The 13,134-nt window shown below is 39.1% G+C and overlaps 1 protein-coding gene across 1 annotated transcript in view; it reads right to left on the bottom strand.

The window, feature by feature from the left end:
• TAF4 (TATA-box binding protein associated factor 4) overlaps nucleotides 1-13,134 on the bottom strand; it is a 41,683-nt gene that overhangs the window by 16,814 nt on the left and 11,735 nt on the right. Inside the window, exons 3-4 of the mRNA XM_064167510.1 lie at nucleotides 2,273-2,439; nucleotides 1,643-1,762 (exon numbers count right to left, since the gene is read on the bottom strand). Coding sequence (XP_064023580.1) covers nucleotides 1,643-1,762; nucleotides 2,273-2,439 — 287 coding nt within the window. The remainder of the gene's footprint in view (nucleotides 1-1,642; nucleotides 1,763-2,272; nucleotides 2,440-13,134) is intronic.

Raw genomic sequence — 13,134 nt, forward strand, 5'->3', positions numbered from 1 at the left:
AGCCATCAAAAAAAAGCAGATCTACAGGATAGTAGAATATCTTTCTTAGCTACTATAAAAAGAAGTTACTAATCTGCCATCGGTTGCAGTGGAAGGAAAGAGCCACGAGATGGCACAAAACACTGCAGCTTCCAAACGGGAATCCTAAAAGTTGATTAAGAATTGCAAGATTTGTGGTTACTCAATAAAACAGCAAAACAATACCATAAATACATACTGTGACTTTCGAACCTCGTTAAAACAAGTGCTATATGTGAATGAATTAGCTTTTTTGGGGGGGAGGGCTTTACCCTTTCAATCAGAGGAGTGTCAAAGGTGGCACAACGGACACAAATCTCAGGTCTTACCTATTTCTTTTTGACTAACAGTGGGACAAAGCATCATCCTGTTTCTGTAGACAAATTTGTAATTCAAAGTAAGAATACCATCTACACAGAATCAACACCATGTATGAGACATTTTCATACACAGGTCACTCATGGATTCCAATCCAGTCCAATTACTAACACCACCACAGTAATGGGCAGTATTTCTTAACCAAGCTAAAGCTGGCTGTCAGGAATTTGACAAATCATTTCTAAACTTGCTTTTTATAAAGACCATATATAAAGATGGGAAGAGGCTCCAGTGCTGCCAAAGCTAACTTCTCTTGGTATTTTGTGAGACAGAAAAGGAGACAAGGATTTCTCCTGTTTTTTCAAAATCAGAATAAAGTCCTTACTACACTCATTACAGCAAAAAAATAGCAGATGGAGAGATTTTTCTGTCCAGTGTAACAGCAGTGCAAATTAAGAAGACTCAGGTAAATTAACTCTTAGATTGGGAAAGATCACTGGCAGAGGCAAAGGCTCTCTGAGGAGAAAAAGGTTAACTGGATGCATAGCAAAACCTGCATGTTTTAAATTAAAACTCTCTAATCCTGTCTACTCAAAGGATGAAGAAAGCACAATGAGGCAGATTAGGCGACAGCAATCATATTGTATCACTGTTGCCTGGAAGCCATGTGGAGAATTTCACACTTTTACACTGTTTTAAGCTCACATCACTACCCCTCAAAATTTTCTTTAAAAAGGGTCTACAACGAAGCCTGTCATTAACACAGGGCAAGCTACCAGAAAACAGCCCACATGCTAAGGCTGCACTATTGATTCCTGAATTATCAGACTCTTCCTAAGCACACAGACCATGTAAGAGGGAGAAAGTCAATGGAAGAGAAGGCTGCCAGTGAGGTCTAGTTTGTAATAGTAAATTTTGCTGCAGAATTCAGACAACTAGAGACCTACCAGAGGAATAAGATTACCACTCCAAATTCAAAAGGGAACTGCTGTCACTTTCTTGAGGCACAAAGCATAGAATGATTTTATTTTGGTCAGTTCTGCATTGATACAAACTAGTAATAGCATGCCCTTAAAGATACACACAAATAGGTATCATATAAAATAACAGTATTACATACAAATTACATATCCAAAATACACAGTAAACTGAGATCTGCAAATGTTGCAGAAAGGACAATCTAGAAGGCACTTCTTCCATGCACTCAGCAATTCCAGTTCCTAAATTTCTGTCTGTCTTAAGCAGGTTTTCAGGTAAACTTAACAACAGATGCTTCTCCTGTATAATGTTAGGTTTTCCAACTCACTTGCACAACAGGAGGACGCTGTAGCGTTGTTGTGGGTTGCACTGTTGTTTGAGCCTGAGACACTTGCTTGATAATAGTAGTTGGTGTCACCTGTCGTGCAATAATAGGTGTTCCTGGAGCCTGGGGAAGAAGAAAAAAATATTTTATTAGTTCCTGTATTTAAATATAATCTACCTTATCTAGAACTTTTATCTCTGGATAGTTTTCTGTGTAACAGATACAGACGAGCACATCTGGACTACTATAAAACTGTGAGAAGGATTCTAGTCTTAACTTCATGCAGCAGTGATGACCTCAGTACACATATATCCATATTCAATTTTTTTTTAGCTATATAAAGAATAATGATTCTTTGGGGAAATTAGTTCTACATGTTAACCATATATAGTCTTGAATGGTGTTCTTTACATTAAATAGCTTTAAACTTACTGCCATTCAGCTAGGTAGAAATATTATTGATGAGTAGCAGCCAAACTGTAACAATTATGAACAAAATGCAATCCTTATGCCATGTGTAAAATGCCAGTTTGACCAATGGCTTCTTCAAATCACTATCATACCTTACCTTCTGTTACACTCCTCACAGAAAAAATATCTTACAGCTTTAAGACTGCAAATTTCTGAACTAACCTGCACTGTCGAGATCTGCACTGGAGGAGCACTGGTAGGTGTAGCTGGACGAGGAGTCATTGTATTTTGAGGCTGAGACTGGGCATGTGCCTGTGCCTGCATCTGCGCCAGGGCTTGCTGAGGGATCATCAGCAACTGCCCATTCTCACTGCGTACCAGGACCATGCCTGTCAAAGGAGAAACTGGTCAAGAAACAAAAATCCTTTTCCAATATGAAAGAACACAGTTTTTCAGTTTTCTTTTATCCAAGTTGGATACATATGGAATTAATGTACTGTTGAATGACTACAAAGCTAACAAAAGCAGTTTAGAGTAAAAGGAAAACACCCAGCTGCATTATCACATTTTGTGCAGAATAGTTTAATTACAGAAATTCTTCTTCTCTATCAAACAGCTTAGTGTGGTGTGCATCAGGACACACAATGTGTTGTATGTAGCCCAACCAAAAATTCCATGCGACTAGAGGTTATAATTAGCAATCATGCAAAAATGCTACCTACTCTTTAGAAAGAAATTTGTTTTATGAAGCACTGCAAATAAAAGGAAACCTTGCCATTGGGCAAGATTCCTGTTAGCTTTTCTTTAAGAGGGGAAAAAATAATCTTATCAAACACAGGCTTCAACATCGACAGGAACACAATTGTCAAGTTCTAAATTAATTTCCCATAACAAATTTAGTAATGAAAGTGGCTATAAAAATCATAATCTTTCTCATGTGCATCTGCAACAGACTGCATTATGCCATACTACACCCCAAAAGAAAAATAAAATGGAGAGGGAAATGAGGCAGTCATTCCCTGCTCAGTCACTCAGATCAATAGACTCAACCCCACTGGGTAGCTATAGGGAACCAGATTTTAAACAGGCAGATTTTCAGATGATAGTCTGTCTTTATTGAAGGCACAGACAGGATCTGGACAACACAAACTGCTTTCCAAGAGCTCATTCATTCAGCACGCTTCAATTAGTCCATGAGAGCCTTAGGATCGTATCAGCTCTGAAAAAGCCACCTAAGGAAACAAACTGGCCACTCAAAATTAGGTACTCTGAGCACCAAATGTTACCATGAAAATCGAGAGGCACTACTGGAATCAGAAAGTTTACCTGAAGTGGTTTTCAGCAAATAAAAAGCCTGCACATTCTTCAACAATATCTAGCGATCTGATTTATGCCACCACAAAGCATCTTCAAAAGAAAGAAGCTTGTATTTGCTTCTCTATTCAGATGAAGTACTGAAATGTTTATAGACGACACCTTAAACTGTTTCCTTGGACTGCCTGAAAATTAATGTTACACTGAAAAAAATCCATATACTGATTTCACAGAATCATGTAATGTCAGGGGCTGGAAGGGACTTTGAAAGATCATCCTGTCCAACACCCCTGCCAGAGCAGGATCATCTATACCAGATCACACAGAAACGCATCCAGGCAGGTTTTGAATGTCTCCAGAGAGGGTGACTCCACAATCCTCCTGGGCAGCCTGTTCCAGTGCTCTGTCATCCTCACAGTGAAAAAATTCCTCCTTGTCTTTGCATGAAACTTCCTATGCCTCAACTTCCACCCATTGCCCCTTGTCCTGTCACCAGGCATCACAGAAAAGAGCCTGGCTCCAGCCTCCTGGCAGTCACCCATTACATATTTATGAACACTGATGAAGTCACCTCTCAGTCTCCTCTTCTCCAAGCAGCAGAGCCCCAGTTCACTTAGGCTCTCTTTGTAACAGAGATGTTCCATTCCCTTAATCATCTTCGTGGCTCTGCGTCGGACTCTCTCAAGCAGTTCTACGTCCCTCTTGAACTCGGGGGGCCCAGAACAGGACACAGTACTCCAGATGCAGCCTCACCAGGGCAGAGTAGAGGAGCAGGAGAACCTCTCTCAGCCTACTAGCCACAGTCCTTTCAATATACCCCAGAATGGCATTGACCCTCCTGGCCAAAAGACCACACTACTTGTCAATCTCCCATCAACTAGGATCCCCAGATCCTTTTGCCCTTTGCTGCCTTCCAATAGGTCAGTCCCCAGCCTATACTGATACCTAGGGTTGTTCTTTTCCAGGTGCAAGACTCTACACTTGTCCTTGTTGAATTTCCTTAAATTTCCACAAAAGCAAACTCTAAGGAAAACAAGATTATTTAGTTCGTTTGCTCCTGTTCCCTTACATTCTCTACACTAACTCTGTTTTAATGAAGCAGAGTCACACAGAGACATTAAACTAGTTTGCAACAAAAAGATGACTTCCCAACTTGAGTGGTAAGGAGGGACCACAATGTATTATGGATAGGAGTTATATCGAAAACCAAATATTCTGAAACTAGTTTTCTGCAGGAAAAAGAGGAGGAGAGAAAGCTTTATAATATTACAGATTGTAGAAATAAAGACTCAAAGTTTAATGGTCAAGTAGAAAAATCATCCCAGAAAGAAGGTTCTTTTCTCCTGTAACTGAGGTGAGAAGAAGCATTTTCATTAGAATAGCAAAGTCATACATAACCCAATGGTGAATACAGAGCTTGATCCTATCAGCAGCTCATTAGTATCATCACTACTTCTCTTACCATCAGCCTCTCACTACGGGGAGGCAGCTGCTAACAAAACCCAAAGAAATTAAATATCTTAAAGGCTAAGGAGTGCCCTGCTACTACATCAAGCTCACTCCTGCACAGACAGAATTTGCTGTGATCTTCCAACATGCAAACAAAATCCTGAGAAATTAACTCACGTTGCCCATTTTTTGTCAACCCTCATAAAAATCAGCTGAAGAATCTAAACAGTGAATCAGTGGAAATCTTCAAAACTAGTATAACTGAAAACATCAGTACAGTGGAAGTCTGATTAGAAGAGCTATTTTCAAGGCAACATCAAACATCAAGGCTTGTTGATTACCACTTAGTTTCTAGCAACTGAAAAAGCCCAATGCAGCTACTTCACTCTGTGCTTTTGGGAGCCATTAGATGTCACAGAATTACACTGACATCCCACAAGATTTTTTTTTTCTTAAAACCATTTTTAGGGTTAGGAATATTTCAGGGCTATTTTTTTTCATTCTAGAAGCAACACAAGGGATACTAAAACTAGTTTGAGATTTGGGGAAGGAGAGTTATCTGTTTGTTTTTTAAACCTCTTTCAGTGCAGAAGTAACTGTAGTTATCTGAAAGTGCCAACCCAAAGCATCTCACTTACATATGAGAGCCTTTCTAGCCTCAGGCACCAGCACACGGCCCTATGCTACCAGTTTCCCCCTCCATCTGAATACACACATCAGGTTCAGGAATGTCTTTGCACTAAGTAGTTAGTGTCCTGCAACAGCACAACCACCCCTCGGGATACCAGCTCTGTCAACTCTTTGTTTTGCTTCCCAAAAGGTGAATGAGAAGAGAGATGGGAGATAACCACGGGATGAAGGTTGCCTACCTTGAAGCGCAAGTACAATGACTGAACAATGAAACATTCTCCCTGAGCTACAAGCAAAATTAGAACATGCCTACACGTTAACACAGCACAACTGCCGAAACAGACAGCTGAAAAGCATATTAATATGAGCTTTAGAAAACACATCAAGGATGTTTAATTTTTGGCAGCAGACAGACAAAACAATCATTTGTAATTCAAACCCTGCTTGTAAGCACTATCCTGCTAAATTTCTAACTCCAGGAAGTATGAATTGTCCCTCAAGTATTGAAGTCATAATAAAAAAGTCACACAGAGCTACATTCATATCTGTCCCTATTTAACCAGCTCTTTCAGAATGCACTCAGATGTGATACATAGTTACTTTCAATTTGTACAGTTTCTAACATGTCTTTAAGTTAAGGTCTACCACTGATAGACAAATTGCTGTGCATGCTTAATAGGCTATAGACAGGCATTAAAGACAATTACAAACACCAGATTAGTCTTGCATTAACTTTAATCATGCTATGATGTTAAGAGACATTTTACCTGACTTAAATTATATCTTGTTAGTATCTGGGTGATTTGAGAAATAATGTAAAAAAATCAGATTGTGATGAACTTCATCATTGACATTCCAGTGCAGAAATTTACTAGTAACTCAGCTTGAACGTAAGCCACTTCTGACAACACTGAGCACCTCTCCAGCCTTGGGGAGAATTCTTTGAAAAGGGAAACGTAGGTGAGCTGCTCTCTCAGCTCCTCTCTGTGCAGCCCAGCTACAGATGCTTTTCCAACCCAATTAGATAAAAAAGCAACTCACTAACCCAAAACTATACCCAAGCTGGCATTAAGTGGATTTACAGTGAAGTTCAGAAGGCTCATTGGAGCTAACTTGATTAAGAATTAAAAAGAAAGTGCCATTTATTTCCCACTTCTAAACAAAGTCACTGTAAGTCTATAATAGCCCCTTCTCTCCATACGAACATTAACCACCTCTCAGCTGATTCATTTGTTGCAATGGAAAAAAGGGAACAACATCCATGTGTGTAGGAGAAAAAAAAACAGAATACACACCAACAAAACAAAATCCTTCTCTTATGTTCCAGAATGTATATCTTAAGTATTTAAACACAAGTAAGTATAAAACCCTCAAACTCTAAAGCAACAGGGTGCAAATGCTGTATGAACCAGATCAGAAACGATTCCCAGGTACCAGAAAACAAGTTGAATTGTACCAAGGTATCTCACTTCTCTAATTAAATTCAGCAACATATTTAAATTAAGGATGAAAAATATCTATTTCAAGTTTACCATCCAGGTTTTCATTCCACAAATGCATGGCTTGTTATTTGAGATGAAACAGATAATAGTGATGATTGGAAATGCTCAACTGGAACGGAGTAACAACAGAACTTGGCCATTTTAAATATCTTTGTCTTCCTTTTCCTAGAAAGTCTGATCCTATGTACTCTAAAATCATACTCACTACTAAAAATGCAAACATTTAAGCATTCTTTCCAAGTCTCTCATTAAAAAACTAATTAAAATTAATTACCATTTTTGTTAGAAGTTAGAGGCTTAAGAGAATCCTGAAAGAGGCTCATATTTTAGTTTGAATTAAACAATTCATCAGGGCTCCAAATGATGGATTAAAATAATTGACTTGGATTTTTCCTCACAGGAAAAAGACTGGTGCTCCTGACTAGGACAACAGTCATCTCATGTGTCCTTGTTGTGGAGACCTTCTTGGACCTCCTTGGTTTTTTGAGAGCATTTGGATGGAAAAGTTCATTACTATACGATGTAGGTGCATGACTCTACATTGCATCAGCTTTACCCCTTGCTATTAATACTTTCATTTGCAAAGTGTTGTGCTTTGGGAGTTTTGTTTGTTGTTTGGAGGGGCTTGATTAATAGAACTCATAAAATCAGGCACTGGAATAAAAAGGCAAAGAGCTTTGGCTATATGACACATTAGGAAAAAAAACACAAACCAGGCTTTTGGCTATTGCATTCCTCTTCCTTCTTTCTTTAAATTACAACTTGGCTTAACAGAGACTAAGGGAAGGAAAAAGAACACCAACAAACTCATGAGAATAAAAAAGGAAGAATACTCAAACAAACAAGTTTGTAGCCTGTGCAGGCCACTCTATCTGCATAACTCCTGAGGCATACAGCTTTCTAGCTAGAGAACTTTCACATCCAAAACATCCAAACCAAAACAGTTTCCTGTTTGTTTTTTTTTCCCCACCAGTTTTCATGGATAAATCTAGATTAATAACACCTGTAGGAGCTGGCCTTGCCAACAACACAGTGAAAACTTTCTGCAGATACAGCAGGCACCTTCAGATTAGCATTCTGAGGAAACAGAGTCCAGTAAATTGGCAGCTCTGACAATCACACCTAGCAGGTAGCCACTCAAACAGCAACCTATCTAGTTGTCAGCCTCTCTCAGAATAAATGTTCTATTTCTCAGAGACTCAATTCCTATACTAGGTAACATTCTGAAAGAGTTCAGCTACCATCAGCAAGCACCCAAAATAAGGACCATTAAAAGGGAATGCCCATGCTCGGCACTGGGCACACGAGCATGAAATAATGAAGCTCTTGCTTATCTGGTAAATGTAAAACCTAGAAAGCATCCCATACGACCACAAGTGACAGCATGCCTCTGACGCAGACAGTGAACAAAAGAATAGAATGGTCAAGCTTGTAGATTTTGCTCTTTCCCTACAACGTAATTCATGTAGATCAATGCAAAACCATTACTAAGGAACTCAGGTCTAAGTTCTTTTTTTAAAGTAGCTGAGACATGACAGAAGAATGAATGGATGCATGATCTTCAAATTGTATGGATGATACCTTTTTCTGGTCCCTCCTGAGCAAATTTGCTTCTTAAAGCAAAAAGGTAATTTAATTTTATTTTCAGAGAAAAAACAGTTAGGGTCAGAGAAAACTATTAGGCAGCAAAGTATCACCTTCAATAAACACACATGATAATATGCAGAAAAAGTGTCCAAGCCTGAAAGAATAACTAGAGGTCTGAAGCTTCTGGTGTAGGAAATCAAAGCCCTTACAAACACCTCTGAAAAAGAGGGGTATTGATCATAAAGTCCACCAACACAAATCTTCATATGCCAACTAGATCTGCTAGGGAAGTTCACCAAGAGGTTAATCTCAACATCATAGTTTGTGTCTTAAGCTCTCAAGCATATAGTCATTTGTAGCAAGATATTGCACACATTTGACATCACATAAAAAAAACCCTTGACTGTAATCAGAAGTGGACTGAGCCATATTAGCAGAAGAAAGCTTTACAATAGTATCTCTTCTGTGCTGTCAGTACATATTCTATTGCAACAAAGAGGGAAGCGAGGGCGTGTAAGGTTCTGCAAGTTGATCTCATACAGATCACATATAAAGCCATATAAAACCCATATAAAGCAAAAAGAGATGAGCCAATGTTCTGTAGATTATGAGATCAGGCTACATCAAGACAAAACCTTTATAGAAGGACAAGGTTCCTAAGATATTCCCAATACAAGAAGCTAGAAGAATATTGAAGACAGCTGGAAAAAAGTATCACTGTCTATACCAACTCCAGGAAGAGCCATCAGCAGAAGTGAGCTGTGTGATAGGGTCTGTTATTGCATCAAAGGAAATGATAAACTGGTACTGACATCAAGTCAGACAAGGAGCAACAGATTCTAACTGGAATAAGATGGACTTAGATTAGATGTTAGGAAGAAATTCTTCCCCATGAGGATGCTTACAAGCTGGAAGAGGTTGCCCAGAAAGGAGGCTCCAAGTGGAGCACAGGCTCCAAGCCTGGAAGTGTTCAAAACCAAGTTGGATGGGGCCTTGAGCGAGCTAGTCTAGTAGGAGGCATCCCTGCCCATGTCAGGGGGTTTAAACTAGATAATGTTTTGTCTCCCTTCCAACCCAAATCATTTTATGATTCTATGAATCTTCTCCAATATCAAGATATCTTCTAGCAGATTTAGGATTATATGTGTCAAAGAAGAGCTTCTATAATAAACTAGATGTGTATCAGCTCATGAGTGACAATCTGTACATCAACTCTTGAAAAACAGTGGTTCAAACAGAACAGAACTTTTAATGGCCACACAGCTGTGGATTAGGTATTACTGAACAGACATTATGTTACATCTGATGAGACATGTGCATTAGCACATTAGATGCACTACTTTAGTGCTCAGAACCTTGGGTGATCTGTGCTGCACAACAAATCCAGGAAAAAAAAAAAAAAAACAACAACTTTTACTTGAACTTTCTTGTCAAAGTCTTTGACACTATTAGCAATCCAGGCTCTGGAGTTTATGAACAAGAATGGATGGTTTGTGACTTCTATAAAGATGTTTTAGCTCCACAAGGATATCTAAAGAGCTTACAGAGATGTCCACAGAGTGCAGGTTTCAGGTCCTGCAAACCAGCCAGCTGAAAATGAACCCACAACTGTGACTTCACCTGCTCCAGGACTGCTTGCATTGCACTGGCACAGATGAGGTCACCCTGTACAAACATGAGTTAGTCATAGACATGTCCCCTGCTGAGCTGCAGGCCTTAAACCAGCCAGGCAGTGACAGAGCTGTCCAGCACACTTAAGCAAACTGAGATACTGTACCAGATCTCCCCTGTATCGGTAATGGGCACCCTAGAGCAAAGAGTGCTGAGGTTTTGCACGCACTAGTATGGAGAGTACCCAGTGTACACTATTTCTAACACCTTAAAGATGCCTGTTAAATGTTCAGCACCTGCTGTGCTTCAGGTGAGCTACAGCTTGGCATGAAAAACCATGACTGTTAGCTGTTGCTTCAGAGCATCTCTGACAGAAAACACTTGACAGGCTCTAAATATTACACCACAGAGAAGACTGATGCAGAATAGAGTTCTGGATGAGAACTTAGTAGAGAGCTACAAAAGCACATCACTCCCTTCACTTTTCAACTCATGTCACTCTGGAATAAAAATCACATTCTACCCAGATACAATGCCTACAAATTTTACTACAGCAGTAGTTTACTACAGCACTCCATTTGCCTATCACCATTCTCCCCACATGTCCAATCTGCACACACGCAGATCGTAACTAATGGTTATGGTCTGTGAAACACTAATTGTTGAACAGCTGAGTTACAATTATTGCCAACACAGATGAAAGGCACATTCTAAAAATCATCAAGAATCCTGACTGCAGTGCACAGAAAATGTATTTTGAACAGATCAAGAACACAAGTTCACATTATGAAGAACCGCTTTTGGGTATTCTTACTAAAAAGAGTCAGAAGAAACTTAACTTCTTAGTAAAAAGTTTTACTTTTGAAACTGAATTCTTGCACACTAAACTATGGAACTCTGTCTAAAAAGAGGAGTGAAACACTTGTAACCCATTGATTCACCTTTTTACAACATAATTAAGGGAACATCATGCCAGAGTGCCAAAAAGCCAAAAAAAGAGTGATCCCATATGGAAAAAATGTCCTCTTCAACTGAGCAGGTGAGATACATAACAAGTGCTCAGGGAAATATGTCACTTTATATAGCGACAATTGATGAACACTTCTACAACAGTGTGATCTAAAACTATTTTAGCTTTTCTAGAAAACTATATTCCTTGAAAGAGTGTTAACATTCCTTACTAGTCAAGCATACAAAGCCAAAACACCAGAGCACTCTGTCAAACTGCAACCCTATCATCATACAAATCTGTCTTTAGTCTGATGAGAAAGAACTAAGAAAAACACTATCAAGAGCTAAACCAATTACTTTAATTATTGATCTCAAAGTGATTCAGATTTAGCTTTGCCATTAATTTCAGTGTACTTACATGAAACAAAGATGCTGTTACACCAAAATTGGATTTGAGAAAGAAAGACACAAAATAAAATGTCACTAATTCTTTTGATCTGATATTCTAAATAGGAGATTTAAAAACTCTGCTTGTCTTCATTTCTGGCAAAGAGTTTGTTTGCATGAAGGCATATCAGCAACGGTGCTGTTCAAGCACTTGATGAAATGGGAAGGTATCACATTGCATGGACCACAGCCTACACACAAATACTTAAGGAAGAGTAACACTTCAAATCCATGTTATCTTCCTTCAAGAACCAACATCCTAAACCAACCAAGTACCTGAAAACACATAGTAATTACATCTCTTTAATTTGTCCTCACAGCGAGTGCCCTAACTCTAGGTGTACACTCCTTGTAATTTTAGCAGTGACAAAATCCTTTGCTGATGTCACCTTTTCACCCAGAGCTGTGCATATCCAATATTAGACAATTCCACTGGCTGACAGCTGCCCAGAGCAGCCTCAGTGCAAATGTTCTCTTCAAATCCTCCTCTGCAGACACAGCTTGCTAGTTTATAACTCTTACTGATGATACAGAAGTTGCCCAGCTTTGAGAATAAGCCAAACACTCTGTCTCTGAATTCAAACACAAACTATCAATGTAGACATGATGCTACACATCACTTGGCTGATAGCAGCACTTAAATAGCACTGCTTTTTCAGTTAGTCTGAATGCAAAAGTCAAAGCATTTTTACACCTGTAAGCCCGAATTCAGAAATATTTTAAACAAAAATTAAGTCTTATTTTGTTTTTTTACCAACTATCAAATGCACAATCCTGAGTAATGACTAAGCTTAATGACTGGGTATGACTAACACTTATTTATAAATAATTAGTGCCTTCTCTCCCCTCCCCCATGGAGAAGAGGGAAGGAAAGAAAACCAAGTGATACAATGGGGGAAAAAAAGAAAGAATGAAAGCAAGAGGATGAAGTTCATGGTGTTAACACTTATCTTCCAGTCCACCCTTAGATAGGGCTGCACATAGGTTTATTTAAAACTAACAGCTCCTCATACATTGTCATAAACTTCTCCAGAGTTTAGCCACTCTCAGCCTTCCTATCCCAGACTTTCTTCCAACCTCCTCCACTGATTCCTCAGCACTCTTCCAGTCCCCTTCACTGACACTGTTGCCAGAGGTGCTGCAATTCCTCAATGCTGCTCCTTGGATCTGGTACTTCTGACTCATCTGAGTACAACTGGTCCCACCTGCCACACCACCTGATGGTACACTGGATGCACCTGATGTTACTACATTCTGAGAGGCACTAAATCTAACCCTCCCTTACAGAAATATTTGATTAATAAACTGAAGGCAAGTGTGGAGACAGCTGCCTACAGCCTTGCTGTCCCCTCAAATCATTTCAGAAAGACCAGAGGATGGCACCACAGCTCATTACTTATTTTTTTTGTTTATACTCTGATACCTCAAGTACACATTTTTCAGTTGGATCTGTCTGGTTGTCTTTAGAGTCTACCCAGCTTTACCTGGCACAAAAGTACAATGACAGTTTTTAATAGTTCAGCTACTCTGAGAGGCATGTATTAATCAAGTTATGATGGTAATACAGATAATTTTTACTAGAGATACTTAATT

This window comes from Pogoniulus pusillus, chromosome 29, assembly GCF_015220805.1.
Source record: "Pogoniulus pusillus isolate bPogPus1 chromosome 29, bPogPus1.pri, whole genome shotgun sequence".
Lineage (NCBI taxonomy): Eukaryota > Metazoa > Chordata > Aves > Piciformes > Lybiidae > Pogoniulus > Pogoniulus pusillus.